Raw genomic sequence first — 26893 nt, 5'->3', positions numbered from 1 at the left:
GTTCACAGTTTTAAGATGATATTGTATAATATAACCTGAATGAGCAAATTGAGGTAACATGACCTGTTATATGTAACCTTATAATTAACGACAATCTAGTATTATAACATATCTGTAGCATTATATAATATGATGGTTAGTACATCAATTGATAAATATCTGTAGGAGCATATTAAGCTTTTATGAGACATTATTACATACTCCAGATGGCTAATACATCAATAATGTCTAACACATATAAAGTACTCTATACAAAGTCCAACACATACAAATTAGTTTAAACATTACATAAAGTCATCAGTACATAATGTCTAACCAATACAAAAAACTCTAAACATTCCATAAAGTCATCAGTACATAATGTCTAACAAATACAAATAACTCTAAACATAAGGAAACAACTACTTTCTCATTTTCCACTTTACATCCTTCACAAACTTCTTGCATTTTTTGGCCGCTTTTTTGAAGACAGAAGGGGTGAAACGATTAGCACTTTGACGTGGCGGATCAATCCTCAGATTGTAACCTTTGACGTTGTCATCTGGACTGCGTTCCTGACCTGTAAACAATTTTGAATAAACAAGTATGTGCAGCACATTACATATTCAAGTATCAACATAAATACCACAAATCAAGAAGCAAAATCCAATAAGAGATGCCATTTATGCAAAGAAAGTAAATAAGTAATCGAATATGTAAAGCAAAATAGTTAACATAATACCATCGTTACGAGATTCTTCATCCTCATCGAACTCTTAAATTTCATCCTCGTCGTCTTCGCCCTCGTCATCCGGGTCATCTACTAGATACGCATCGGTTTCTTGTTCGAGTGTGTTAGTATCTTCCTCAATGAGTCCCATGTTAAGCCGGTTAGGATTTTGATTATTCAGAACACCGCGTCCACCCTCACTCCTACTAGAGTCGACAGATACGAAGCCTCCAGAAGCAACGGATGAGGTATGGCCTGGATACCTCGCATCCAACGAATACCTGCCAGGCATGAACTCAGGCTGATGGCCATATTGTGATTGTGCTGCATCCGCAGACATGAACTCAAGCAACTGGCTAAAAGAAGTTCCATCACCTATTTCAAACTGTGACATACCCCAATATTGTTGCTGTACTGGAACTGATGGGGTGAACTGTGTCTGAGGTAGATACTGGGTTGAGGACTGAGGTTGTTCTTGTGGAGGCGGGATTGGAGGTGATATATGTTGCTCCTGCTCTTCATTGTCCTCATCCATATCCTGACTACCCTCATCGGTATCTTGATTACCCTCATCGGTATCTTGATTACCCTCATCCATATCCTCATTGCCCACATCCAGATCCTGGTTACCTTCATCATTCTCTTCACCCACAAGATTCGACAAGGCTAAGCGGTCCCCATATTTTGATCGGTACCAGTTCATGTAAGTATCCAACGGATGCTGTGAAGGCATGGGAAGCTCAGAAAGAACATAGTGATACCTATTTGTCCAATGCATCACCCAAATTGAATGAGTCAGTGTCGTGGCCCAGTTAAGATTTTTAGGTCCAGTCAGAATCTCTCCATGCGCCTTATCCAAACTCTATTCCTGAGTAGGTACTCCCTGAACGAAACCGAACTGTCGCCTGACCCAATCGGTGGCATGCCACTCGATACATTCAAACGACACCAATGGAACTGTAGCGCTCCAGACAACCGATTGCATGTAGATTTCAGCAGGAATTATGTTCGGATCCACACGATCCACAGCATAGGCAACCCAGACAAACTGGAAAAATAAAGGAAACTCATGATTACAACCCACAATTCAAATAACAATAACAATGAATGATAGTTTTGTCGAAGCCCAATATTCCCAAAACTAATACTTCTTTAATTAAAACACACCTGGCCTTCCTGAAGTTCATCAAAGGCCTTCCTAAAGTGAGCTAGCTTCAGATATCTATATCGTCGGTCACCACGCTCCCAGTTACGCCACCTAATATGATGTCTTCAATTAGCTCAACTGAATCTTAAATATCAAGAAACGGATACATTGTAACATAATATTACCTGTTTGCTAGTGGAAAACTGCGGGGTTCTCTAGGAAGCGGCGATAGATAGGGCAATCGGATCCAGGCCCAACCGAGCAGAAGTGTTAGTGGACCATCTATTTCCTTACAGTTATAATGAGATGCCCTGCATAACGCCCTGTAAAGGTGTGCTAGGCATGCCGAACCCCAACTAAACTGTCCAATATTGACAAAATCACGAAGCAATGGTAGAAATTTTCAATGTACACCTGCCCCAGACTTATCCCCAAACAGTATCGTCCCAATCAGCAACATAATGTGACACCTCACATACCTAGTAATTAATGACAATCTAGTATTATAACATATCTGTAGCATTATATAATACGATGGTTAATACATTAATAGAAAAATATCTAATCTAGCATATTAGGCTATTATGAGACAATATTACATAATCCAGATGGCTAATACACAATAAGTTCAGTAACATAATATGACACCTCACATACCTCTGTATACTGATTTCGTCAGTCAATTCTAAATTCTCTTTTAGATTCCGCAGCCATGTCAGTTTTATGCAGCTTGATCTACAGTCCTCCTTACGAGGTGCAACCCCAAATTCACTACAAGATTTTTATATATTTGTGGGTATTTTTTAAGGGGGGTTTTAAAAACCTCCCCAATATATTTTATATGTGACATTTTTATAAACCCCCACGGACTAACAATAAACTGCACTGTTAATTACCACATAACTAAAACTCTTTCAAAATTCAATAGTCACTCGAAGAAAGGGAACCGAAGAATGAGAGGAACCGAAACCCTAAGCTCGCGATAGACATCTCCACCGCCATCTCCGTCGCGCCTCCGCCGCCATCGCCGCCATCGCTGCCGCTAGAGTTCATCTCTTTTCTGCTTCTACCATAAAGCTATTGAGATAGAGCCAAGGCGCCTCCTTCATCAACACGTTTCCAGACCTAATCGCAACACCCAAGCATTTGAGATCAAGAGAAAGTGCCTCTTCGATCAACTCTCCCCGCCAATGTCGCTCGTGTTCTCCATCGACATTCTATCCCTCATGTACACTCTTCTTTACACTCATTCTTAATTCCTGGTTCTCCTCTTTTTCCTCGTTTTTTTTGTTTTTCATTCGCAGATTCTGAATGCTTTGTTATGTGATATAATATTCGAAGAGTTTTATTATCTCTTAATGGATAACATTGTTTCAAATTCTCAAGCACTCCAAGTGTTTGATGAATTGTTTATTCTCTTACTTGAAATCCTGATAAATTAATTTGCTAATTTTGAACTTTGATTTCGTGACACTCTTTTATTTTGATATTAATGTATATATTTAAAATCCTGATAAATTGATTTTATTTAGAAATAGCTATGTTGCATGAGGTGTTTATTAAATCTCAAATTGGCTACGTCTATGATCACATAAACTGCACCTCCTCTGCTGAATGAAAATGATTATCACATGATGCTTAGGTTTTTCCCCAAGACAACTGTGGATGTTTTTGCATTGGTGCTGGAATCTGGCGGCAGTAAGCTTTCATTTCATAATGTATTTCTGTTTACTTGATAAGAGATGATGTATTCAATGGTTAGAAATTAAGGATGATGATTTTCTAAATATAAGTTACCTAAAAGCAATATAAAAATGAAGTTATGTTAATTGTTCTTTCAGAACCAAGGTTTGAATTTACTACTAGAGTCCAAAATATGTCAAATGCCTTAGAAGGATTAGCTTAGTCCAAAATGAAATTTTGATTTCCTATCAAACTTGATCTTCTACTACTTAGTTTTGATTACCCCCAAAAATTACATGTTTCTTTAGTTTTTTTTTAATGATTGCAGTTCTGTCTCAGTAAGAATCTTATCATTGATCCTATTTTTGAGGAGGAAAACTCCCAAGATGGAAGCTTGATGATTATGTGCATGCCTTCTCGCTATGAAATTACTCAACTTACATTTACTGGGGAATGGTCTACTCCAATGATTAACGAGGTATGCCTATTTATTTTATTATTCTCAAGAACAATACTTAGCAAATGCCAAGGTTTCCTGTTCTGAGGATTGATGCATTGCTGTTTTGTTTAGGCTTTAATGAGAGAAACTCTTATATTAATGTAATTATTAAATGCAAGGAATGAACTATCAGTGACATTCTAGTTTCTTGCGTGCAGAGAATACATCTTTGCCTTGACGCTTGTGCAAAACTTGCAAAGATTATGAGGTTGTGTTTGAAAGAAACTGCTTCTGATTCTCAGGAATAGAATGTGAGTTCCAATTTTAGCACAAAAGTCACAAGATGTGCTGTTAATTTGTTTTGTTTTTTCTTTTTTGTTATCCATTTTTTTTTCTTTTTCCTTTTTTTTTTTGGTTTGAAGTGACACTCTTACATTATATATTAATTTTTCATTATAGTCACAAATACAAAATGCATGTTCTATTCTTCATCAAGTAAATTGGCTTAATGTAATGCTACATAAATTTAATACAACAATGCTAGGGAACCAAGATCCTTTCAGCCAAAAATCTGCCAACTCTTGTTGGGCTGAGAACATGAAGCCCAATTCACTTCATCAACATCCTAAATTAACCTAGGTTTAACCTAACTGAACCTTCTCTTCTTCTTTCACCGTTTCACAGTATTGGACCTCCATTACCATACACGGCTGTGCCACACCATCAGCCTCATCGCGTGGCGTTCTCCTCCGCCATTGACGGCCGTTGCGCCTCGGTCCACATCGTGAGGGCAACATCAATCCTCCATAGCTAGCTACAGAACGCTGCAAAGCTTCTCTCCAGTCGACTTGGTCACTGGCGCGTCAATCGGAATCACGCCCATCTCCGCCGCAACGACGTCGTGCCACCCAGTTGCGAGGAAAAAGGCGGTTCTGCTTGTCACCAAGAGTGCGCCGCTGCTGCTGCATGTCGGTGTAGGCGGCGCCATTGAAGCATCTCTGCCCTGCTACCACGAACGCGACAGAAAGTCCCCTGCCCCAGCCTCAAAACATCCCTTTCGAGAACTAATTGGTGAGTGTTTAGTATTTGGAGTTGATTGATATCTGTTTTTGAATACCACGGTTTACAAGTTGTGGGATGTTGCCTTTGATTTGGTTATAAATATGGCTTTGCTAGATGTTGCTATTGATTGAATCAGACGGTTTTGTTAGAGGTTTTGGTTATGGTATTTCATTTCGCTAGATGATTCTTTTCTACTATATTTGGGGATTAGTAATGAGATCATGGCTTTTGAATGAGATTAATACGCTGATGCTAGCTTCTTTTAATAGTATAGTGTATTCATTATGCTATTAGTAACCCCTAACTTGTTGCAGGTTGTGGACAATATTGCAAACTTACACTGGTATAAATTACAGGAAGAGGCAACATTAAGTTAAATTTATAGTTTACATATTCTGTCATTAGGATTTATTTCTACTTTGGTGTTTTTGCTACTTTATTTATTTATTTAGTTTTTTTATTCAAATCAATATGATTTTATTTGTTACATGTTTCACCATCACCATTCAGATACAAATTATATGTTACTATTAAGACAATCTCATCATGGATACAAGATGAAATATCATGTATTATAATGTATGAAATGTTACGTGTTTTGTTTAAGAAAAGCTTCTACCATGACTATAATTGAAATCCTCATTTTCTTTAAAATCCCATATTAGCGGGTTGTTAGTTGAATTATTTGTTCTGAATTTTTTTCTGTATAATTTTAGATGTTCTTTTTGTATGTATTTATGGATGTTCTTTATAGCTAGAATTTTCTATTTTGAATGGAGCAATTAATGTTGAAGAAAGCAACAATGCACAAGATATTTTGATTGCTCAATCTTTTATTGCAAGCTGCGGAATAAATAAATCGCAACAACTTAGTGGATTCATGTCTTTGCTAAATTCTTTTGAAAATTTTTAGTTTAATGTAATTAAGATGTATACATGTTATTTTTTTTTCATATAACACTTTCAAAGTGTAAAACATGTTATTCTGATGTATACATGGGATGCCATTATTGATTGAGATACTTTTGATATATTTTCTAATTTTTCTTGTGTTGCAGTTGTAGATGTCTACTTCTTTAAGAATTGCATGACATTTTTTTATAAATCTTACTCGGCATGTTTCTTCATTTAAGTACCTGATTATTTTTGCCAAGATCTAAGTGGATGTTACTTTTGTTAAGTATTAAGATGTTTCTTTATCATACTAAATAGATGTTACTTTATATAATTTTCGAGTTTCCTTGTGTTGTAGTTGTAGATGTCTCTACTTCTTTAAGAATTGCATGGCTGTTTTTTTATATAAATCCTACTCGGTATGTTTCTTCGTGTAGGTACATGATTATTTTTGGCAAGATTTAAGTGAATGTTACTTCTAATCTTCGATTAAGCACCATGATATTCATACTAAATGGATGTTACTTTATATATTTTTCGTTGTTGTTCTTTTCTCTTTTTTTTTCCTTCGTTAAATTTTGTTAAACAAGCATTCTGGAGAGCCATAATTTTATAATACGATAGTGAATTTGAATCTTAATAATAGCTTAAGATGTGATACTTGTATTCAATATCAATTGAATCATTTCTGCAGGAAAGAATAAATACAAGTAACATATTAAAGCAACAAAGACCCCTTGAACATAAAAGTGAAGGCCAAATCATGTGTTTCATGCCTTACATATTAACATATCAAAGAATAAAATTGTATTTAGCTGGTGGAATGCTAACACATTAAAATATGCAAAAGGACTTAAAAGATCATCTGCTATAACACAAAAGGAACATCTGAAAATTTTAGGAACCACGATTATATTTTTCAAGTTTCCTTGTGTAACAGTTGTGTATTTCTCTACTTTTTTAAGATTTGCATGGCTTTTTTTTATAGAAATCCTACTTGACATATTTTTTCGTGTGGGTACCTAATTATTTTTTGCAAGATCTAAGCGGATGTTACTTCTATTAAGCATAAGGATGTTTCTTATTCAAATTAAATGGATGTTACTTTATATATTTTCCATTGTTCTTTTCCTTTTCTTTTCTTTTTTGTTGCTTCTTTAAATTTTGTTAAACAAGCATTCTCAAGAGCTATAATCTTATAATAAGACAGTGAATTTGAATCTTAATAATAGCTTAAGCTATGAAACTTGTATTCAATATCAATTGAATCATAATAAAGTAACAAAGACCCATTGAACATAAAAGTGAAGGCCAAATCATGTGTTCCATGCCTTACATATTAACATAATCCAAAGAATAATATTGTATTTAGCTAGTGGAACTGGAACAGTGCTACAAACACATCAAAATATGCAAAAGGACTGAAAAAATCATCTACTATAACACAAAAGGAACATCCGAAAATTTTAGAAACCACGTTCACATCGACGCTGCTGTAATCAAGCTTTTGCTGGTTTTTGAATATGGAGGTGTGACGTAGATGGTGCCTAACTTAATTTATAAGAATTTATAGGCTTTATGAAGACTTCAACTTCCTTTATTTTTTAGCTACAAGTTTCTTCACAAATTTGGCATTACGCTTTGAGTGGCACCTTTCCCTTCTCTTAGTTGTTCTGTTGTATCTTTTATCCTCAGCATCTGCAGACTAAGCAGCTTATGCACTTTTTGCTTCAGCTACACAGTAAAAGCAATGAATCTTAGTAGTTAATTTAGTTCTAATTTCTATTCACAAAGATCTGCACTTATAATTAGGTTCCCTTTTTCAATTAAAAGAAAAAAAACAAAAAATATCAGGTGCTTATCATACCTAAATTGTGGAACTTTGAAGCAATTCCCAAAAACTTATCAATAAGAAATTTGCATTTTTATTGTCAAAATAAAAAGAAAAAAAAAAGTCCGACAGAACAATCCCCAATAATACTTGCCATTAGTCCCTTCAGAAGCAAACAGTAAATTCATTAATGAACATCATTTCTTTACCCAAGAATAGTTTTAGGCAAGCACACAATTTCTAAGGGGATTCTATTATTCTTGCAGTCTTGTTCATGCTCTCCAACATCATAGCACAAGTATGAAAATTTTAAAGCAAGTTATTTTTGTGCTATCTTCAATAGTATACAAAATGTATATAGATCAACCAAAATATAAAACGTACATGTCCTAGTAGCAATCATCAATAATCATTTTAGCATATCTAATTCACTAGCGTCAGCTGCACCTAATAAAGTTCAGGCACTCCTAATGATGAAGTCTCATAAATAGGACCTTTTAATATATGGCAAGGGAACAAATAGAATGATTTTTCCTTTAATAGCAGCTGAAATAGAATATACAATATTCAAATACCTGGGCTCAAATTGATAATTAGTTTGACTGTAATTAACCAAGTTGTTTACTTATTATAACACATGCAAGACACCATAGACATACCTCAGGGAAACCAGGAGCAATACCAATCAAGACCAACCATTTATTTTGTAGGGCCAAATCGATAATTAATGAGAAAGTGGAAATGAGAGAGAGGGAGCTGCGGTGGTCCTGCGGAGGAGGAAACAGCGCATGCAAAGCGCGCGTTGCGGCGACGAAAATTGGTTGCGAAGGGAACCGGCGCTGCACAGAGGATCGTTGGGGTGGAGGCCGCGGCGGATGCAACAGGGGAGCAGCGTGGGTGCAACAGGAGAGCGGCGATGTGCGCGGCGCACTGCGGAGACAGCCATCAAGGAAAGGAATCACGATGGGGAGGGATTGATACTGGATTAGCCGATTAGGGGTTTTTTTTAGTAATCCTTATAATTTAAATTGGCAATGAATGCTGACTAATCAGATTTTATTTTTTAAAAAATTTAAATTAATAATTATTAATTAGAGTTGTTTAAAAAGTTGGCTAATTTGAGTTGTTTCCCTATACTTTTTCAATTTAATATCATCACAAAGATATCAAGTGAAGTTCAAGATAATGAGAACTGTTGACGATTTTTGTATATTTAAATTTCATAAATAACTATTTGCTTTTCGTCAAGAAGGATCAACAGGGACACAGGGAAGCAAAAATGGGAAGGAAGATTTGTTGATAAAGCACATTTATTATACAACAAATGGATTTGTGTACAAATTACAAAATCACTAACTACTCATTTTATAATCACTACCAATTTTTTTTCTTTTTCTTTTTCTATATCCTAATATTTGAATTTTATTGTATGCAGGTGGGTGCGAAAGTAAATGTTAGTGCCGGTGGAACAACTCCTTTACACATTGCAGCTGATTATATTACAATGCTATAATTAAATTATCTTTTAGAAAGTAATATTAAGGTAATGCGACAATGAGTTCAATTTAGTAGTTAATGTTAGGCTTTTGTATTACACTAATGACCCTCTATTTAGTACTTTCTTATTTGTTTGCTTATTACTTTAAAAGTTCTAGTTCGACAATGATAATATGATATATATGGAAAATACATGAGCGCTGAAAAAAAGTGGATATTTGATCACCATTCAATAAGATCATTTTGATTGAAGTTGCAACAGCATAGTGTTCATTATTGTAACCTAAATATGTATTACCTCAATGTTGTTTCTTTTTATTGATAAACAAATAACTTTATTAAGATGAAAAAGAAGAGTTTTGACAATTCATGTTTGCAGAAATTTGAAGCACTAGAGACCATAGAACAACGCATTCTAAAAGCTGCTGTGCCTGGGGAAGCAATCAGATTTGCTGTTATAGCATATACATTGGGTAATGCTGATAGAGAAGCAAAATCAGATGATTCTTCCATGGTAAATGTTGGAGATAATAGTGGTAAGTTTATTGTCATCTTATGTGAATCACTAATTATTTAAGGTTAGTCGGTTACCAAAATTTACTGCACTTATATTAGTAATATGATACTTCTTTTTCTTACTTTTTTACTTGGATTCAAGGTGGTATTGCAAACAAGGTGTCAATTTCTTTGTCAGCGTATGTTATCGATCAAGGGCTTGAAGTTTTCTCAACAATCTTCTTCTAAAAGGTTACTAATCTTGGTTTTGATATTCTTTTTTCCTTTTTGGCAGTGCTTTATTTTTAATCCTCATCACTTTACCACCATGAATGTGAATTAACTGTCATTCATTTTCTTTCTTATCGATAAGGTGTTCTTGCTTCTATTATTTTCATTCATGGGGCAGATCACCACTTCTGTGGCAAAACCTGTGTCTCAAGAAGCTTCAACTGATGATGAAATTTTTATGTACCAGAGCTTGATCTTTGATGATGGTCTCAAGGTACTTTGGTCGTGTTTAATGTCCTTTTATGTGGTGAAGTTTGTTCCTCAACCATACCTCCTTTATGGCTAGTGCCTGTTTGTATAATGCATCTCTTGCTTTAATCTAGTGTAGGATTCCATTATTAAGTGGGTTTTATTATATAATTTTGTTTGCTAACTATTTCTCATTTTTATCACTTCCTAGGATTTGAAAAATCTCATATCACAGTTATACTCAGCTGCCGAGTATTTTGAACTTTCATACCCCAATGATGACCAAAAACAAATGTGAGTTACTTTTTACATGCTGTTATATATGTATGATGGTAGTATTATATCCCTTATTCCCATCTTTATTTTGTTTTCTCTTTTCGTGTTATGGTTGCAGATATGTAGAGACATTAAAGGATTATGCGATTAAAGCTCTTGTGAATATTGTGGATCATTTAGATTATTTGAGGCATCAACTTGGGTTTGTTGCTTTGAGGTGCTGAGAATAAATATGTTTCTAGGCATAGAATCATTTCATATTCTTTTATTTATAGGATCCAGGATGTCATAAAATATATGGTTACTAGGAAGTGAAAAAACTTAGAAATTCATGTCAGTCCTCTTTTAATGCTTCTGGATACTCTAAGTTGACATCCTTCATTATTGATTTAAGTGTTTGTATCGATTTATGTAGAATAGAATTTTGCATTTAGATGTTAATCTCATGAGAATTTCAGATGTTTAGCACGTTGGGTTGGCTACCAAATAGCTTTTAAATTTTTTATTTACCAAACACAATAAAAGATTTAGTTTTTAAATTTTGATATTAAAAAATAATTTTTAATTTGAGAGTATGTAAATGAAATAAGATTAACGAATGATTCGAAATTAAAAATAAATAAATAATTACAGGGTTTGTGGAGGTTTAAAAATTTCATAAAATAACTAATTTTTGTTAAATTAAAAAATCAATTTGTGGGGGTTTTAAACTGTCACAAAAGTATTTTAAAATTGCCACAAAAGTCTAACATGAAACCTCCACTAAACATACACAAAACCTCCACTGAATAGATTGTGGAGGTTTTTAAAACCCCCCACAAAAGACCTCGTGGCACCTCAAATTTTGGGGGTTTTTGAAACCCCCACAAACCATTTCATGGGGGTTATAAACCTCCACAAATAAGAAAAAAAACCTCCACAAATAAATAAAAACTTTGTAGTGATTGAAGCAAACACTCCGTCTCCATGGCTTCAAAACTACTCATTGTCATCCCTGTGACTGGAAGACCATCTGTGGGAAGACCAAGTATTAGAGCCATATCTTCAAGAGTCACAGAACATTCACTAATGGGAAGGTGAAACGTATGTGTGTCTGGGTGCCAACATTCGATTAGAGCATTTACCAATGCTTTCTGACACTGAACTATCCCAATCTGAGACACATGATAGAACCCGGTAATTCGTAAATGCTCCTCCACCCTATCGTTGTACCGATCCGGAGGAACTGGGTGGTTACATGTCAACATTCTTAATTTCTACAAAAAAAACATAACAAATTACTAGTCATATAAGTATCAATTACTAACTTACCATCATCAATCATTTCACTAATTCCTTATATAACTAATTCTTTTAACTTCTAAAATTATTCATAATTACAAATAAAATTCATAACCAATACATTTATTCTTAATGAAAATTATCAACAATATTACAACATCTTAAATAGTATCTAATACTAATTACACATTTGTTAAACATTTTCTCCGCAATAATAAAAAATATTAACAATCAGTATATGCCATCATTCATATTCTACAAAATATTAACATTCATATTCTAAAAACTATAAACATTGTCATAATAAAAAATCTAGCATGGCTTAATTAAAATAATCCTATTAATCATTCAACATTAACACTTTCTCACTCACAATAACAATAACAATAACATTAACATTTAAATTCTTCGATAACAGTTATAGTTACTTTTTTAAATAAACATTTAAATATGATTAACTAACAAATAATTATACTCAAAATTTATAAAAAATTAAAAAAATAACATTCTCTACTGAATAAGAGATCTATTTACTTCTTCTTTTATTACTACCGAAATCTTTCCATCAATAATAATCATAATGTTTTCTTATTAATAATAATATTTCTTATTAAAAATCTGTAAAAAAAAATTTAGAAAAATCTAACAAATATTGAAAAATTAGTCATAATCCATCTATTTTTATATTTTTCAACTGCATTTCTAACAACAACCATAATAATTAAATTCTTAATATTAATAATTATAAATATAAAAAAATTTATAAAATTTAAAAATAATTGGAAAAAACTTACATAATCTGGATCACTGAGATAATGAATAGTATGAAGCTCAGATCAATCAACATCTTTAACTTTATATTTTTTGGGCATTATTTCTTCTCCTCCACCATGCAAAGCTCATCTTCAGAAAGGAAGAAGAAGGTGTGAGAGTGAAGTGTGAGTGATGGCTTTGGTTTTCGGATGGTGAGAGAGGGTTAAAGTTGTTTGTTTCTTCAAAAAGGGGCACCGTTCGGGGATAAACCAGAGAGCGACGCGTGTTCAGTGCATGAGTGAACTCGGACCGTACGATTGGTTTGAGTAGAAATCGAACGGTCCGTAACGTTATGCAACTCGGAGGGTCCGAGTTGGGCACTGGCCTCAACGGATTACACGCTACTCGGACCATGCGTCTTGTGACTCGCACTCGGAGGGTCCGAGTTGTTCCCCCTGACACCACCATTCTGTATAGCACTCCCCTCCCCCATATCAGCGCACTACACCTTCGATGGTTCCATATGTAAATTAAAAAGCGTAAAGTTGTACACTTATACATATATAATATTATACTTGATGTCATATCATAATAAAAAAATAATAAAATCAGTTGAAACAGATGGCAATCTAAAGTGGATATATAGAGACTAATTTTATGCCTAATTTAAATCTATTCTCAAATATATGAGATAGTATTTTTTGCAAGTATAATACAGTTATACACAAAGTTATATTTGATATTACATAATAATTATATAAAAATACTAATAAGTTTGAACAGCTGTCAACCCTAAATCGAACACACATGTACCAAATTTTTGCTGAAATCAAATTTGTTAAATAAGAAAGTGGTACATAATAAGAGAGAAGTATATAAACTTTTGCTGTGGTTATAAATACAGACTTTTTTACTGTAACTTGACCCAGTGTTTTGTCATTATTCTTCATAATTCTATTTTTAAAGAAATAGGCTAAATATTCCTCTAAAGTACCCAAAAATTTTATTTCATACCATCTTATACAAATACTAACATCCAAATGGCCGAACACATTGATTACTTACTTGACTTGAATCCAATAAAATTTGCTTGGAATTTCAAAATTTATGTTATTAGGATCTAGAAAGTCCCAAGCAAGTATAATGAGAAGGAGGTTGGAAGCATTCAAATGATTCTTTAGGATAGTAAGGTTTGTACACTGTGTTTTTAAATATTTTCTTCCGACTAACTAATAATTATGCTTCACCAGTAACTAACACCAAATCTTTCTAATAGGGCGATAGGATGCACGCTAAAATCCCCAGGTCTTTGATCAACAAGTGGAAGGGTTCTATTGTGCAGTTTCAGAATTACCAAATGACCCACTTCATTGTTGTTGCTAATGATATGGGCACAATCATAACTCCGAGCAAATGGATACTTTGCTTCTCTCATAGAACAAGAGTAATCCAAATGGAGAATCCATAATTTTCATTGGAAGCCTTCCCTTTCAAATCTATACCAGATTTACTGAATGCTGATAAGTTGGATGATTCTGAGAATTTTGGTAAGTACATGTGTTCTATATTGCACATGTTACTATACTAAGTTATTAGTCAGATCGATAAAGAGAATTTGTATTCTCAGATGTCATTGCCGAGGTAGTTGGCAAAGAGGATCCCAGACATTTGGTCACCAACAAAGGAAAAGAGATTAAGCGTTTGGTGGTTGTCCTAGAAGACCTAAAGTATGTTGTCAAACTCCTTTGATGTTTAGAATTATTTTACAAAATAAGGATTTGTACTTTGTCAAAATCCTTTAATGTTTAGAATCTTTTGACAAAATAAAGATTTGCACTGTTTAAATTGTTCCATTAACTTCTTGCAGGGCCAACAGAATAAATTGCATTCTATTCAGGAACATGGTGGACCAGATTCTTCCACAACTTGAAGATGGAAGGGTGGAATCCCTTATAGTTTTGTTTCAATACTTCAGAGCAACAAAGTAGAATGGAAAGACCTCTATTCAAAGCAACTTTTATGTGTCTTAAATGCACTTTAACAACAACTTAAAAGATATTATGGAGTTTCAGAAAAGGTTTGAAAAATCTTAATGTATTAATAACTAATGTAAATATTTTTCATTCAACCACATCTTGCTACTCATTATTTCTCATTTGTTCACCTTAGGCTGCTTACTGTGTCACCATCAAGTTCTGTGAGGATTAGTCAAGTACCTTCATAGCATGCATGGTCAGGAGCTGATGAACTTAATCAAGGATCTGTTTCCGTAAAGACAATCGAAGAAGTACTTAGCTTGGTTCAGGAAGGTCCTTGCTGGATATCTGCAACCATTGTGGCTATAAATGCCATGAACAATGATCGATTCTACAATACATGTAGGAGGTGCCCGAAAAAAGTAGAACAAAGTATCGGTGATAGATACGAGTGTAGCAAATGTGGCCACACTCATAGTTGTGCAGCTTTGAGGTATTGTTTTGTTTATATTTCTTTACTTATCGTGGTTCCATACAAATACTAGGTTTAGAGTTGTTCTAATTGGTAATATATTTTTATCTTTTTAAATGGTAGGTTCAAGGTGGAGGTCATGGTATATGATGGCATTGGAAGTATGAGTTTGCTTCTATGGGACAGAGAAACCACTCAACTGTGTGGTAAGCGAGCAGAACAAGTGATGGAGGAGGATGTAAGTACACAACTAAACATGATACTATTTATTATATTAATCTAAAACAATAAATGCATTCAATAAATAAGTTAGGATTAGTGAGACTAATATTTAGTTTTATCTCCAGGTAATAGGTGGTGATGAATATCCCCATATCCTTGATAATATGATGGACAAAAGGATGCTATTTAAGATTAATGTAAAATCTGCAAATATTAATCATAGAGATCAAGTTTACACTGTCATGAAAGTGTGTGATGATGACGAGATAATTCAGAAGAATATTCCAAAAGAGATACAATATAATCAGTCTATTAGTATTATGGTATGGTTCAATATTTATGTTAATTTCTTGAAGAAATTATATTTCTTAAATAAGCATGGTTCACAAGTATATTTAAACAAAAAGTATGGTTTCAGATTATGTAGGAAATTAACTGCAGTAACTTGGTTGATATGTCTGAAAATATTATTCATCTTAATGTTGATGCTGATTCTCAGTTTTCTGTGATATAAAAATTTTGATTTTGTTTCCAACCTTCTTATGTATCATATTATAGGTAGTTTTCTTTAATTGTTCAATTAAATCCTAATTGAAAAAATAATTTATTGTTAGTTCTATGTTTATATGTAGGATATTTTAAATGAGTGTGTTTCCTCCCTCAAATACAAGATCCCATCTAAAAGAGCTTCCAGTAGGATGAAGTCTGGGTCTAATAGTGCAATTGATAACGATGAGGATGGACAATTTTCAACTAATAAGTTCAACAGAAAGTCTAAAAAAAGACAGAAGATTCAAGTGATTGAAAGGGATGAGTAATGTACTTATGAAGGACTTTGAATATTGCTGAATTTCCAATTAAAATTATTTTGGTTCACATATTTATGTTTTAGATAGTTGTGCACAAGTATTTGACAACGTATTTAGGGTGAATCTTTCTTTAGACTCAATTTAACTTATAGACTTGGTGAACTAATCTAATTACCATGGAATCTATTCCATAAATATTATCTAAAAATTTAGAATGAGCTTGCCAGTATGTATGCTATTATTTTGACATCCTTAATTATATGATAAGGGATTCTTATATATGTTGCTATATCTATAAGGGATTTATATACATATTTGCTTTATATCTATATTGATTATTCGTAACATATTCATTGAATAAAGTGATATAAAATTTAGGTTTTATGTGAAATGGATGGATACTATTCAAATAGTGATAAAGAGCTTGCCATTATTTAAGTTTAGATATTTTGAAAATTCTATATAAAGTCTGCTGGATAAATTGATATAAAGTTAAAAATATATGTGAAATGGATGGGAGAAATTGTCATTATCTAAGCCTTTTTATTGACAATTTCACACGAATTCTATTGTAGAAAGATATGCATAATTAATTTATAAAATACCAAAACTATATGGGATAGTTTGTATACTAAATGCTCTCAAAGTTATATCAAAATGAGAATAGATAACACGTTCAGATAGCACCATCAAATGAAACTTACAGTAATTGTGAAGACGCATAGTATATATCCATGATTTCAGCATACACGGCACAATCTATACAAAAATTCCAATATTGGTGGTTGTGTTGTTAACTCTGTGTATATAAGAAAAATGAAATAATCAAGAATTGTTAACACAAGCACCATATATGCATTTAACAAAGTCTTATTTGATTGAAAGTCAAAGAATGGTTATCTTGAAGAGCAAAGTCTTATATTCAGACAATTTACCAAAAGATCAGTAAAAAAATATTTTCTATCTAATATTGGATCACACATGTTAAAATAAACCAATTAGTCCAATAGAAATAAATTGTGCTATAAATAATTTTGTAAAATCTATTTTGTAGCGACCTTCAGTTTTAAAAATATAAATATAAATAAGTTATAATTTATTTCATAAATTGGAGTTTTTTTACCTTTAGAAATTATTTTATCATCAGTAATTGAACTAATTTTATAACTATTTGAATTCAATCAAATTCATATTCTTATATATATAAATATTTTATGATGAAATATTTTACATAATTAAAACTATAATTCTAGTTATTTATAAGAAATAAAACTTATATCTATATTTTAATTTGAGTAATTGATATTTTAATTTAAAAATAGAGTTTAGTTAATAATATTATTATCGAACTTAGCTTTGTTAATGTTTCATTAAATATCTTTCACTCTTAAGTTACTAATGTCATTTAGATTAATAACGCATATATTATTAACTTTATATATAAATTATTATTATTATTATTATTATTATTATTATTATTATTATTATTATAGCTAGCGTTATTCATTGCTAGTTCTACTAAGGAAACTTTATAATATTATAAGTTACACAATTAGATATTGTAACATTATAAGTTACGTTAATATATATAAAGAAAGAGTACTCGGTCACTTTCATAGATATAAGTTTTGTAATATAATATTATATTATTATAATTCGTTCTTAGCTTCCTTCTATATAAGTATAACCTATTATTATAATTTTCTTTCATAAAGTGTATATAAAATATAAATAAAGCTAAGGCGGCGTATTTGTATTAATCATATATATATATCATTAACGTATGCGAGAGGAAAAAAAAGAAAGAACACGGAGAGAGAAGACCGAGAGAGAACGTAAATCCTTCGGAACTTCCGGCTTCAATTTCTTGAAATTCGTAACTCCAATAAAAAATCTAATCCGGTAAGAATATTCGTAACCTCCTCCTCTACACGTTGGCATAATTTTTAATTAGTAGAAGTTGACAGTGATGTAGTTCCTCTTTTTTTTGGGTTTGACCAACGGGAGTTTTAGGAGACATAGACGATACTGGACATTTTCTTCTTCGATAGCTCAGTCAGATAGCTTCTCCGGAGTTTTGAATATTTTGATTCCGTACGAAGGTATGGTTTTGGTTTCTCGTAGATAATGTTTAATGTCACGTGAAAACTTAGGCTAGAAGACCTTAAGATAGGAATGAAATGAATGAATAATTGATGGATTTGTGTATATGGTATAAAATGTGAGGTTTAACTATTGTCAATAATTTGCTGTTGAAGTTGGTCGGTTTGGAAAAAGATTTGATATTGGTATTTGTTTGATTATGAAATAATTTGTTACTGAAAATGATTTGAGTGACTGAGAGGTGTTTGGTTTGATAGTTGGGACCCTTGAAGGGTGGCAGAAATTTGAGTCTTAGAGGAGATATTGGCAAAATTTCTTTAAGAATTGGAGTTTGATTTGAGGTAATATTTTAAAAGGGAAAGAGATTATTATGTGGCTTGTATATTTGAGACTATTTGTTGACCCTCTGTCGCAAGATGTGACCGGGCACTTTAACTCCCCGGATTCCCCCATGGGCATGCATATAAATATGAATATTGAATATTATTGAGCTTGGAGTTTAACTCCATGGAATACTATACTATTGAGCTTGGAGTGTGACTCCATGGAATATTATATTTGAGCTTGGAGTTTGACTCCATGGAATATTATTGAGCTTGGGGATGCGCGCACAGAGGGACTGTCCAATGGTTAACTACCAGGACTTGTCGGGTTGGCTGTATAACCGACAGATGAGACTCATCAGCCATAGGACAGACATACATCATATGCATTTGTTTGTTTGCTTGAGTGTGCATTGTTTTGGTTTGCTTAACTGTTTAATTCTGCTTATCCGCTACTTGTTCTACTTGCTGTAAATGCTTCTCTACCTGTGATTTTCTTGCTTGAACTATATGTGTATGTTTTCTGAGAAATCCTTCTTGGCGAAGGTGTGAGGAGAGAGGATTGTTCCACCAATGATTCGGAGGAGTAGAGGAGACAGAACGTGAATTATTAGGTTAAAGTTAGATTCCGAATTAGAATACCTTAGACAACTTACCTAATTTCTGGTTTAGTTGAATTCTTAAGTTGAAATCTGAGTGTCGAAGTTCTAGGAATGCCTCTGGCTTTCCTGAGACCTTTTATATTAACTATGCGGGCACCTTTACCATACTGAGAACCTCCGGTTCTCATCCCATACTATGTTGTTGTTTTTCAGATGCAGGTCGAGAGACACCTCGTTGAGCGTTTGGGTATCCTCCTTACGAGCGAAGAACTGTCTTTTGGACTGTCATATTTTGTTTTAGGCTATGTATATATGTTTATAGAATCTCCGCATGTATATTTTGTGTTTTGTCCCTCCTAGAGGTCGACTTGGAGATACAGGGGTTTATTTTGTGGTTTGAGTTTTATTTTGGGTTGTATATATACATAATTATGTATTCTGGTCGGCCTTAGCTTCACAGGTCGAGTCTGGAGCTTGCTATCTGAGTTTTGGAACTCTGATATGTATATATATGTGTTCAGTTATCTTTCGCTTTTACCTGTCCGTTTTACGAATATCCATGCGAGTGTGTCACGATTTTCTGTTTATTAATTTGTTTAGCTTGTTCTTCAAGGCTCCTAGATATGATTTCACCCAACTACATCTATGTAGATATCATTTTCTTTTAGAGGTCGTAATACCTTGCCACCTCTGCTTTACGACTTAAGCGTAAGGCCCTGTGTGGTAGGGTGTTACATATTTTAATTGGACAAGTATTATAATTTATCCTTTTTTTTACCAGGATCTATATCTAATCTAACAAAATTTGGTGTTTTAATAGTTAGTCACTTGATCATTGATATTTGTCCTGTATGTTATGATGAAAATTGGATAAAATAATATTTTTCAGAAGTTGAAACTATTTGCTTCAATAAAAATAAACTAGAAGCTGAGCGCATAAAAATTTATAATTGCCTTTTAGTAACTTGAAAAGCATAAAGATATAAAATGCTGAACTAACCGGTATATGGGATTCAATAAATAATGGCAATACCTATTCATGAGAGTATGGTACTTATTTAATGAAAATGAGCCAGCATAATGACAAATATAATTTAAATTTGGTTAAATGAGAAAATTGGATTTTCATACTTTTTCAATTGCAGGTTTGACTATTGCTTAAACAAAGCAAGTCTCCATAGTATCTTGGAAAAAGTAAACAAATAAAAAATCACATCCACTGCAAAGGATTTTAATGATATTTGTTATTTACATCCTACACAATAACCACAATATCCAATGTAAAGACTCGAGAACCTATGATGTTAATAGCATCATAATGGCTATGGCAAAATATTGAATGGAAAAAAAGAAATTTATTGTGTATAAAAAAAATTGGTTCACTTAGTCAACGAGAACAAGCATTAGGAGAGTAAAAGAAAGAATATTCCCAACAATTATTTAGATAAAAAATTTTTTAAATGAAACTCTTAACATAAGGTACATGGTTGGTCACAATCCCAACGAAATGATGAAGTTTAGTTCAAGTAGAAAATAAATTAAATTAATGCTCAGAAACATTAATTTATTTTTCTGTAGGATATGTACTAATTGATTCAAAAAAATTGGATGTATATCATTTCATTTTTACATATAAGAAATTATAACTTTATTCTATATGTAAGAAAAATAAATCCAACACAGCTGACAAGGCAATTAGCTTAAAGCATAACATGTAATTAGCTAATTCAATATAAAACTGTAAACAAAATTGCTTAAAATATTTATTTTCAGAAATTAAGATTATTTGCTTCAACAAAAATAAAATAGAAGGTCACCGCATAAAAACCTATGATTACCTTTTAGTAACAAATGTGGAATTCGAAAAGCAGAAAGCTATCAAGTGTTAGATTGACAAGTATATGCGATTCAATAAAGGGGGCAATACGTTTTCATGAGAGTAGGATACTTATTTAATGAAAATGAGCTAGAGATAATGACAAATAAAATTTAAACTTGGTTAAATATAAAAATCAGACTTCCGTACTTTTTCAATTATAGGTTTGACTTTTACTTAAACAAAGCAAGTCTCAGTAGTATGTTGAAAAAAGTAAACAACCTGAAATCACATTCACTGCAAAGCCAATCAGCTTAAAACATAACATGTAAATGACTAATTCAGCAGAAAGCTGTAAACTTGATAGCATAAAAAAACGAATCACACATGAAGCATATCTGTTTCAATATTACGGGACAAAATCTATTTAAGATTGTGGCAAATTAAATTTAAAAAAAAATCCAAACACAGTGACAAATAAAAAAATATAATTCGCTTTTTGTGAAACTTAGGATTCATATTTATGATGTGCAAGTTTGAGGTTTGCTTAAACTTGGAAATGTTTACCTCGATGTTCAAAACATTGAGGTCAACTTGATCATGATATCTTTTCGTATCTTGGAAGATATTTGATTTTTGAAAGCTATATGGATTAAAGCAGTGGACCAAGCCAATATGATGAAAGTTTCCTGATGTGTCAAGATTATGTTACCAGCAGTATGTCAAATTTAAGTTTTAAGAGATACAAACTTTAGCCAGTAATTATACTAATCCGGTCAAATGATATATGGTGCATACATGTCTATATAAAAAGTTTAGAATGACAATACTATTTATTGAAAAGAATCAATATATACATAAAAAATTCTTTACCAATAACTATGAAAAAAACAAGTATTATTGTGCGAATAAGAGATAGAACCAGGCATCCCATTAATAGTTAACATATTAATTCACGTAGAAAAAATTCCTTCTTAAAAAAAATAAGTATTAAAAATTTTGTATTTTTATATGTTACATTAATCTCATTCACGTGGCAAGGTAACATAAAAATATTCTCATTTATTTTATTTGTATTGTCACGACACTTTTGCACGCGCTTCCAAATTTTGGTAGAATCGTCCTATCATTTAATATAACTAGAGTGAGACCCGCGCAACGCGCGGAGAGGTAGATTATTTATACTATATAGTGTATTTTAATAAATGTTATATTAAAAATAAGTTAGAGAACATATTATAAATAGATTTTGAATTTATTTATTTTTAAAAAAGATATAGGTTATTTATATTAGAGTTATATAAAACTGCATTTTCATTTTTTTTTCATTTTTCGTTTTGCATTAATTGCTATACTTTGTCTTTTCTTACATTTTTTGTTTGTTTGTAAATAAAAATATTATATTAAATTTAAAAAATCTTTTACAATTAGTATGAGAGATTAAGAAATGAAGAATAATAAGAGTCTTACTATGTATAAGTTGTAAAATTTGAATATTTGTAACTGAAATTTTTTATAATTATTATTATTATGGCTCTTTTAATGTATGTTTATTGCATTTAATCAGTACTTGATATTTCAATTGAATAATAATAGATAAGAGTTTTTTGTTTTAATTTTTTTAAAACATTTTATTTTACTAAATAGTGATTGGTTGATTTTCATCTTTTACCAAGTCATTAGAATTACTGATGTGGCATCATTAGCAAAGAAAAGATGGCTTAAACTCATTGTGGGAGAGTTGGCATCAGCTTTTATATATTTATAAATAGATACCACATCAATAGATGTCTAGATGAGGTTTTCCTTTCTTTGACAGCTATTGGATAAGGGAGATAGATGGATCCATATTTTGTAACATAGTGGGTTAGAGCATTAAAAAGTAAAAATGACATTTTTGATATATTGAAATAAGAGAACAAGTCCAATAAATTTTAACAAAGAAAGTATTTTTTTGTGAGAATAGTCATCCATTTATTACAATTATAGAGCAAATCCATCATGTCAATTCAATTGTAACTCAAAAGATTGATAAGATTATATTTTAATTAAATTATATCTTGAAAATTTTTCCAAAGTAAATTTTATGGCAGGAAAGAGAGATAGAATCTATCATATAAAAAGAGGTAATGTAAAATATAGCATTCTCAATAATGCTTTTAAAAGGCTGCATATTAGTTACATAAATATATGATGAATATTAAAATTTCTGAAATTGAAAGCTGACAATTCTATTGTCACTCCTTTAGGCTGGGTTAAAAAATTAAATCAATTGGAAATACTTTATCAGTCTTTGTATAAAATTCTATCTCCTTCTATGTGACCTCACATTGTCCATTGATATGAAAGGAGCAGTGAATTCATAACATCCTATGTATATGGTTTTATTAGAGGCCATCTTAAATTTTGTGAAAGACAAAAATAAATTAATTTTTAAAAATCTAGATAGTAACGCAGAAACAAATTAAAGGGTGCTCTTTATAATATATAATGACACTAACGGGTAGTTTTCACAGGAAAAAATAACTCCTATAAATATCACGAGACAAACACAATGAAAAATGGTAAACAAAAAACTTCTTTTTCATTAGCCTCCCTAACTAGAAGCTTTTAGTTTTGTATAAAAGCAATGAGTGATATAACACCCAAGAGAGTAACTATTCCACAGCTCAATGAAGATCTTTTGTGGAAGATCTTTGTTAGGTGTGATGCAAAAACAGTCGGGCGATCTCGAACAACCAATAAAGAATGGAGATTCAAGCTATCCACCGCTCTATTTGTCAAGCAGCACTTCAAGCAAAATAAAAATAGGGACAGAAGTGTCATTATTGGAGTTGGCTACCCTCCATCTTATGAAAGCTGCAGGTGGTTTTTGAAGGCAATGTTAGATGGAGGCCAGTAAAGGAATATGAACGTCCCTATTCCTATCAACCGATTTGGTTTCTATTCTCTTATCGGTTCAGACAATGGCAATGTTTGCATATGATTATCCCAGGGAGTTCTTAGTGCTAGATTGATGATGTGGAATCCACTCACACATAGAATGATGTTTGTGTCTGATCAGGCCGACAAGCATTGCCGTCATGCTGTTTCTCTTTATGCATTCGGTTACTTGATTAATGGCATTGAGTATCGCATTATCCACGTTTACAAACGTGCTTATTCAACCAAGCAGATGTCATAGACTTGCTACAACTCATTTGAAGCTGATTGGAACTACTCTGACAAGTTTAACACCAAAGTGCAGAAATTAGGCCCCAAGCATGTTGTTAACAATGGAATTGTCTACTGGATAGGTTGGGGAGGGGATGACTTTACGGAACCAAAACTAATTCTCATATTCTCTCAGCAGCAGAGACTTTTTTATGAAGGAAAGGTCCCAGACAAAGTGAAATCAGCTTATCAATCCCTCACTCTGTTTAAAGATGGTATAGGATTCATATCCTATAAGAACACCAGCTTTAGTAGGGAGATTGTGGTATGGGAAATTAACCGTGATATGGGATAAAATGATAAGGATTTTTGGTGTTGGAATACCTTATAATCCCACACTGTTTGTAGGGAAAGATATAATATCTGTCTTGGATTCCAGTTGCTATTTTGGTAGTGTGAATGATTCAGAGAGAACTGAAATTATCCTTTCAAGGCTTAAATACAGGGGAAGATTATGGGAACACCTCTTTCAGCACAGTTGGCATGAGACTGTTTATGTTAAAACAGTCACCATGCATTGTCAGGGACTATACCTGATATAATGTTCCTAATGAAAGTTGTTAAAGTGCAATGTTCAATTGTCTTCAATATAATGAGACGTGTTTGTAATGCCATTTGAGTATCTGTCTTAGTTTTTGTTATGTTATTTTAATTTCTAAAATTGTGCTGAGATTAGCCTAGACTGCATGTCGTTGTTTTATTTCTTGCTTAGCTCTATTGATGTGGGTGTTAAACTTCAACTTTATGAGTTTCAGAGCAGAAAGTTTGATCCTATAATCCTATTGGACTAAGAAATCAATGTATCTAGTTTCACTTTAGCTTTGTATTTTTATACTTATCATATGTTTTTATTTAAGGGTGTTATAAAATCTCTTATACATTTATTAAAGATTAATAAGTTAAAGGTGATAATAAGTTCTAATAGATTAAAAAAGTGAATCTCGATATTATAATCACCGTATATATTAAATTAGTGCCAAACCACAAATAATATAAAGTACCTATAAGGACTTATAATCTATTAACATACTTCATATAAACCAGAAAAAAAAGGCAATGTGGGTCCAATTTAAATTTACCTCTATTCAAATTCATTTTAATTTTTTTTTATCATACTTATACATTTACTTGAATATAAATTAACATAATATCACCATCAGGTCAAAAGATGACATTCAATGAAAAAGTTACCATAAACTCTAAAATAATATATTCTAAAAAATTTTTCACAAAGGGAGCCAACTTCCATAACTCTATAATTTACTCTTATGATATCACATTGGTTTATATATTAATACAACTGAGTAGTACGGTTAATATTCTGATACTCAAACAATATTAAACATATACTCCAAAATCTTATTACATTGTTAATAGGTTGCAAGTCCAAACAATATTAATCAGGGGACTTTTTTATTTTTAATTTAGTAATATATTTAAACTGAATATTACTATCATACACCGTTAGAACTAAAGGAGTAGGGCCAGCTAACTAATATCTTTTCCCGTCAAGACAAGAAACAAGTTCAGTTCTGGTCAATACAGAAAATAGCCACTTATAAGGACATATTACAGCATAAGTGTAATGACATCTTAGTATAATCTCACAGGTGAAAGATGAGAAGCAAATATCGAGAGTTAGTAAGTGCAACCTATTCTTTCTGCTATATCAACAAGAAGATAGAAGAAGAGACTTTGCCAGAAAATACAAACTAAGTTTGAGTTAAGCTCACCTATCTAAAAAAATGGAGAAAAAAACTACCAAACAAGCTAGACAGGAAAGAAAAATTTTCATCTATGAGAAGAGGAAGAAGCTTAAAATAGTAGAGGATGCCCAATCTGGTGAGCAGAACTTAAAAAGAGAACCATTGAAACAGATTAGCTTGAACTCAAGAAACACACCACCAGGTACTTGCTTTCAATAACTTTATATCTCAAGATATGTACAGATTTAATCATTTCTTCAATGTGTTTGGAAATAATTACTTTCATAAGATGTATTTGTCTTATCCTATATAATTGCCGCAGGATTTTTTTTCTTCACATACACGGATACATATATTTGAAGCTTACTTTCACTAAACACAATTTTCAGATGACATTTAATGGTGTAATATCATTTTAACCTGTGTATAGTACAAGATGTAGAAAAATTACGTATAAATACATCACTATTTACAAAAAAATTGCTTTCAAATCTATTTTTGACTAATTTATGTGGATATGTTTGAATATATAATTATACATCACTATTTACAAAAACACGCTTTCACTATTTACAATCTTTTATCGTTATACACCAAGACTTGACATATTTTTAAAACTATCCAAAGATGGACCTTGATTGTGTAAATTAACCATTATATGAAGGTATCTCAATAGAACCTCGGATTCTCTGCTCATAAATTCTCAACAACATCAAACAACACATGCTACTACACCCTCAAGTAAATATTAAATTTTAAAAAACTTAAAGATCAACATTTTACGTTCAAGTGATTTTTATATGTTACAAATTCAGGTACTGTGCCAACAATTTCAGCAATATCCACTCAAGAATTGATTTCAAACAAAGAAAACACCATATCAGTATCAAATGTAGGAAGGACAACAAACAAGAAGAATTCCTTTCAAAGTTTTATCAACAACACGCCAAAGTTCTCAATAAATCTCAGCTTAAAACTTAGAACATCTAACCAAAATTCAAGAGATATTGTCAAGATATATTGATATGTGCTTCAAATATTCGGGATATGAAAAATTCAAGTATTATTTAGAAGATATTAGTTTACATTTTTAAAATATTTTAA

The 26893-nt window shown here is 32.1% G+C and overlaps 1 protein-coding gene across 1 annotated transcript; it reads left to right on the top strand.

Annotated features, from left to right (window-relative positions):
* The first annotated feature begins 1816 nt into the window (after positions 1-1816).
* On the top strand, positions 1817-4286 carry LOC130945727 (exosome complex component RRP41-like). Its single transcript, XM_057874433.1, is given in 5 exon segments — positions 1817-1912; positions 2076-2107; positions 3487-3613; positions 3868-4017; positions 4197-4286. Coding segments are annotated over 5 exon segments (495 nt in total).
* Positions 4287-26893: the final 22607 nt, after the last annotated feature.

Source organism: Arachis stenosperma, chromosome 8, assembly GCF_014773155.1.
Source record: "Arachis stenosperma cultivar V10309 chromosome 8, arast.V10309.gnm1.PFL2, whole genome shotgun sequence".
Classification (NCBI taxonomy): Eukaryota; Viridiplantae; Streptophyta; class Magnoliopsida; order Fabales; family Fabaceae; genus Arachis; species Arachis stenosperma.
The sequence above is the reverse complement of the archived record's forward strand: the minus strand, read 5'-3'. Positions and strand labels throughout refer to the sequence as shown.